Genomic DNA, 6299 nt, shown 5'->3' on the forward strand with positions numbered 1-6299 from the left:
TATTTTCGTTGCTACTTTATAACTGTAATTTTGCTACTGTTATGAATCAGGCGACCCCTGTGGAAAGGTCGTTCGACCCCCAAAGGGGCCATGACCCACAGGTTGAGAATTGCTGTTCTAATGCAGCACAGCAACTTATTGAGTCTACGATTTTTACTACCAACTCATTATACAGTTCAGTGTAAATCAATAAATACATCCAAATAACAGATTTTATTAGTTCTTCATCCATAAAAAGGGTGTGTGTGTGTTTTTATTATCACACTTAAATAAGAAAATAAGTGTTAACTGTTTTATAAAATAAACACATTCTCTGAATGAAACAATACCCTTTTGAAGACTTAATTTTGTCCCTTCAGAAGGAAATAGCAAGCTATGTAGAGAAGACTTAGGAGCCTCTGTAGCAATTGTGACCTAGCACAACACTGAATTACCTAAAGCTCTGAAAATGAAGGTATAGCTTCAGAGTCCATGGATCAACCACATCCATAATTTGGCATGACCTTTAGAAACTTTTAGCTGACAATTAGAGTGATATATTTTAGTGTTGACTGACTGCCTTAGAAAGTTGAGGTATAGTGCTTTAGATGCTTATCTGGCTAAAGATCTTTTAAAAATGCACATTTTGTTTTAAATTTACTTTTAGGTTTGGCAAATTCGTGTCGACCTACATTTATTAAATCATGATGGAAATATTATTGATGCTGCCAGTATTGCTGCGATTGTGGCCTTATGTCACTTCAGAAGACCGGATGTGTCAGTCCAAGGAAATGAAGTAACACTGGTAGGCGTCTCTAAGGAGAGCAGGCTCTTGGATAGGAGTGAAGGAATGTAAGGAGTGAAGGAATGTACGTGGTGCAGGCAGCTGCTATTAGTGAAGTCATGCCCAAGATGGCAATTAGGTTCTAAAATTTGTTCATGGGAGAAAACTGCATGTGCTCAAAATTGCCCTTCTAATTTCTTAATTATTGGAAATATCTGTTCGTGGAAGTCATCCCCAGCATCAGCCAGTGGCAGAGCTCTGGGTATCTCTGATCCTGCTTGTCCAGAGATGACATTTTGAAAACCACTACCTTTGTTTAAGTTATCGGAGCCCTGCTGACATAGTGGTTACCCGTTGTTCTGCTGACTGAGGTCAGCAGTTTGGAACCACCAGCCACTCTACAGGAGGAAGCCACTGTAGGCTTTCAGCTTCCATAAAGAGTTGCAGAAACTCACAGGGGCAGTTCTGCCTTGCCCTTTAGGGTTGCTATAAGTTAGCATCGGCTTGATGGCAGTGAGTTTGGTTTGTTTTTATTCACATATATCTAAGTTACATTCTAGCATAATGAAAATGCCCCATAGTGGTAGTTTGAGTCTTAACATTTTAAAAAGAAACACCAGATGCCTGGATTCTCTAAAGTCTAAAGAGTCATTTTTAATAATACATCTAGGCATTAAACTGGAGCAAACGCTCTTGACTTAGGGGAAAAGGCATATGAATATTAGAGATGTAGGTTTTTAGAGGAGGGAGCTGGTGTGAGACAGCAAAAGGAGAGCAATTAGGAAACTTAGAAGAGAGCAGCTGAAAAAGCACACTTACTGAATACAAAGTGGCTCATTTGTATTGGAAATGTTTAGCAGTTTCTTAAAAGGTTAAACGTAAACTTAGCATACTCCCTAGCCTAAGAAATACATACTCACACATGTGAATGTTTATAGCAGTATAGGACATACTAGCCCCAAACTGGAGATAATCAGATGTCCAGCTGACAAACAGATACACACGTGTGGTATATCCATACAATGGAATACTCTCTAGCAATAAAAAGGATCCAGTTATTAACATATGTTGCTGAGTTGATTCTGACTCATCACAACACTAGGCTGGAGTGCACTGTCCCGTGGCACAAGACTGACCTTTACAGAAGCAGAATGCCACATCTTTCTCCTGTGGAGTGGCTGGTGGGTTCACTGCTGACCTTTCACCGGAGGGGGCACTTAACCACTGGGCCACCCCAGCTCCTTCACCGACAGCACAAGCTCGATGAAATATGGTTCATGAAGACGCCAGATCAAAAGAGTGTGCATTGCTTCATTCTATTTACAATGACACCTCAGTTGTCGAACTCGGTTCGTTCCAAATTTGTGTTCGAACACTGAAAAGTTCGAGAACATATTTTTTCCATAAGAAATCATGGAGACACAAATAATTGGTCCTGCAGCCCCCAAATTTCACCTATAATTTATTCATCCGGGACATTAAATCACTGTGGAGGCTTTTACCTTCTCACATATCACTGTCTTGGCCCAATGAACTATTGCCATTGAATTGCTTCTGATTTATCCAGATTAAGAGTAACTTTTCAACCTCTTTTATGGTCTGGCTTCTTCATTTCCTGGTTAATGATGTCACAACTTTTAGCTGCTTTTATTACTTTTCCCCCCCCAAAATGTTGAAAATCCTGACCTTGCTATGTTGTACTCGGCTGCCAAATCAGAAAAGCAGCGACCTGATTCAAATTTTGCAATTTCTTTGTTTCTTTAACTCGATTGTGTTTCTCCCGGTTTTCCTCTTAACATTACTGCTGTTATCACTAACTTTCTTTGGAGCCATGGTTACGAATTTTACGCAAATAGAATACAAAAAACACAATGATGAATGTTTACCACATGAACACAAGTGGTACGAATACTATGTGTTGTCTGAGCAAGAGCGGCGCTTAGGCTTGAAGTGTCACCCTTTTGGGCCCATGGCAGGACTACGATGCGTGCCTCACTTGGCCTGTACCGTTTTCTGTTCTATCAAGCACAGGAACGAACACTGAGCAGATTTTTTTCACACTGCCGTTCAACTAGTGGAAAGTTTGAGCTAGGAGCCAGCTGCTCGATGATCGAAGTATCACTATATAAAATGCCCAGAAAAGATACATTTTTCTAAGGACATAAAGCAGATACTTGGTGGGCCACCAGGTAAAAAGGAAGATGGACCGCAAACAGGCTCAAGAGGGTTTTCTGGAGTCTTGTAAATGTTCAAAAACAGTTGTGATGATTGGGAAACGTTTATAAATTTACTGAAAAGTAAATTTTATACCGAAAATAGATTTTATGGTAAGTAAACAATGCTTCAACAAGGTTTAGAAAATGCCCCAAAGTTTTGAAGAGTATGACCGGCAAAGTCAAATAACCAAATCATGTAAAAAGAAAGTGAACTTATATATTCATTGAAGAGTAAAGAAATTTTATTTATCTTCATATTTATATGCAAGATGACTTTTGTCTGCTTATAACTTGTCACTTGCCATCCTTTGAGAACAGTACACCCCTGAGGAGCGGGACCCTGTACCCTTGAGCATCCACCACATGCCCATCTGCGCCAGTTTCGCCTTCTTCCAGCAAGGGTGAGTGTTGCCTAGAGCTGCCTGACCCACATGTTCCATAGACAGTGAGTGCCACCTCCACCCCACTTTTAATAGTAAAGAATTGTAGTGTTCCATTTCTTTATAAAAGCATTAGTAAAGAGCGTTCTCAATAAAAGTGACCAACTCTTTTATAGATTATGTACGACATGTACGAGTTCTAGGAGCAAGTCACAAGGGAAAATGGGTTACAAACAGGGGTAAAGAAAATTCCTTTTCCTTCCGTTCAATTGAGCCCTGGTGGCTCAGTTGTTAAACACAGGGACACCACCAAAAAGATTGGTGATTGGAATCCACAAAGTGCTCTGCAGGAGAAAGATGATGTAGTCGGCTTCCACAAAGATACACAGTCTTAGAAACCCCAGGGAATATTTCTGTTGTCCTATAACATGGCTATTAGTTGGAATTATCTCGTTGGCAGTGGCCTTGGGCTCAGCTGTCTCATGCTTTCTTCACAATTCACTGCCAATTTCTCATACAACAGAAATTCTGGGGTCCCTTAGATCAAGTAAGAGTGCCTTTAAATACAAGCCTGGGCCTTTAATCGTGAAACAAAGCCCATTACTGTCTAGTCAGATTTGACTTGAAACAAAGGAATGCTGTTTTAACGATATATAAATAAGTACTGGAGAAAAGCCTTCCATTTTCAGTCATTGTAATGTAGAATTTCATTAGAAAGAAATAGGTCAGCTCTTCCAGACATATATAATGGGATGCGTATGTGCAATTTAAACGTCCTCTTGTTATTAGATTCATCGAGTCGGCTGTGACCCATAGCAACCCTATGCACAACAGAATGAAACACTGCACAGTCCTGTGCCATCCTCACAGTTGTTCCTGTGCCTGATCCCATTGACGTAGCCACGATGTCAGTCCGTCTCCTTGAGGGACAGCCTTCCTGTTTTTGATGCCCTTCCACTTTACCAAGCATGACATCCTGACAGTTTGTCCAAAGGATGTGAGATGATGTCTCACCAGTTTTTGCCTGTAAGGAGCACACTGGTCGTCTTTCTTCCAGCACAGAACGGTTTGCCCTTTTAGCAGTCTGTGGTACTTTCAGTAGTGTTCCCAGCATCGCAGTTCAAGTGGATCAGTCTTCCTTCTTCAGGGCCCAACGTGCACATGCATTTGATGCGATGGAGAATGCCATGGCTTGCGTCAAGCCCAGCACCTTAGTCCTTAAAATAATATCCTTGCTTTTCTGTACTCTAGAGAGGCCTTGTGCAGCTGATTTACCTAATGCAATGCATCTTTGGATCTCTTGACTGCTGCTTCCATGAGCATCAATTATAGATCCAAGCGAGACAAAATCCTTGACAACCTCATGCTTTTCTTTTTTCCATTTATCATTACGTTCCCTATTGGTCCGGTTGTGAGGTTTTGGGTCTTTCTTACATCGTGTTGTAATGCATACTAAAGGCATCAATCCTTGGTCTTCCTCAGGAAGTGCTTCAATTCCTCTTCACCTTTAGCAAGCAAACTTGTGTCATCTGCATATCGAAGGTTGTTAATAAGCCTTCCTCCAATCCTGATTCCACACTCTTCATAGAAGCCCGCTTCTCTGCTATGCCCAGCATACAGATTGAATTGGTGTGTTGAGAGGATACAACCCTGACACACTTCTTTCCTGATTTTAAACCATGCAATATTCCCTTGTTCTGTTATCACGACTGCCTCGTGTTCCATGTACAAGTTCCAAATTAGCACAATGAACTGTTCTGGAATTCCGATCTTAAGGTTATCCACAGTTTATCATGGTCCACACAGTTAAATGCCTTTGCATAGTCACAAAATGCAAGTAAACATCTTTCTGTTGGAGTGTTGACTATTTCTTTTGGGTACAGTGACTGTGTATTCTCTCCATCTTCTCTTGATGCTTCCTGCATCTGTCAATATTTTTCCCCTAGAATCTTTCAAAATTGCAATTCGAGGCTTGACACCCTTCTTGAGTTCTTTGACTTTCTGGTATACTGCGTGTGGTTCCCCTTCTGGTTTTCTAATTCTAGGTCTTTGCACATTTTATTATAAGATTTGGCTTTATCTTCTTGAGCTGTCGTATGAAATTTTCTATTCAGTTCCGTGACTTCATGCTTTCTTCAATTTGCTTTAGCTACTCCACAATTACGAGCAAGTTCAGAATTTTTTTTTTATGGTATCAAATTACTTTGTTGTGTTTATTTTACAAGATGAGTAGGCTTAGGCACTGAATGCCTATGATTCCTGGAAATAATAAAATATACACACCTGCATGATGCTAAAACCAGAGTAAAAAACCATTCCCACCAGGCTTCAGTCATTCTGGATGGATATTTACAAGTAACAATGGCACCGCGGTGATAATTCGCAGTTTATGCTATAAACCATTAAAGGAACTGGAGTCTGTTCTGACATGCATTTTGGTCTTTTCTTTTTTGCCTTTTTAATGACCTTTTGCTTTCTTCATGAATGACGGGCTTGACGTCGTCTTCCCCTAGCTCATCAAGTGCTCAGTGTTTCAAATCTGTCTGAAATGTTCTCAAAATTCAGGGGGGATACATTCAAGGTAGTATTTTGGCTCTGTAGACTTTTGACTTGTTTTAATTTTTTTCAGCTTTTTCCTGAACTTATATGTGAGCATTTGATGGCCTGTTCCCCAGGTGGCCCCTGGTCTGGTTGTAGCTGCTGATACTAAGCTTCGCTATCATGTCTTCCCACAGATGCAGTCACTGTGCTGTCTGTGTACTCCATCTGGGGAAGTCCATGTGTGTAGTGGCCGTTTGTGTTGTTGAAAAAGGTATTTGTTATGAACAAGTCATCCATTTTGCAAAATTCTATCATGTGCTCCAGTTTCATTTCTATCACCGAGTCCCTATTTTCCAACTACTGGTCCTCCGTTTCCAATCTTTGCATTCCAGTCACCGA

General features: G+C 40.6%; 1 protein-coding gene across 2 annotated transcripts in view; it reads left to right on the forward strand.

The window, feature by feature from the left end:
- EXOSC9 (exosome component 9) overlaps positions 1-6299 on the forward strand; it is a 20890-nt gene that overhangs the window by 2928 nt on the left and 11663 nt on the right. For both annotated transcript variants that reach the window (XM_045290213.1, XM_004716487.3), the window contains exons 5-6: positions 647-784; positions 3298-3380. In XM_045290213.1, coding sequence (XP_045146148.1) covers positions 647-784; positions 3298-3380 — 221 coding nt within the window. The remainder of the gene's footprint in view (positions 1-646; positions 785-3297; positions 3381-6299) is intronic.

This window comes from Echinops telfairi, unplaced genomic scaffold (assembly GCF_000313985.2).
Source record: "Echinops telfairi isolate 266 unplaced genomic scaffold, ASM31398v2 ScPeMD7_33;HRSCAF=127, whole genome shotgun sequence".
NCBI classification, from domain to species: Eukaryota; Metazoa; Chordata; class Mammalia; order Afrosoricida; family Tenrecidae; genus Echinops; species Echinops telfairi.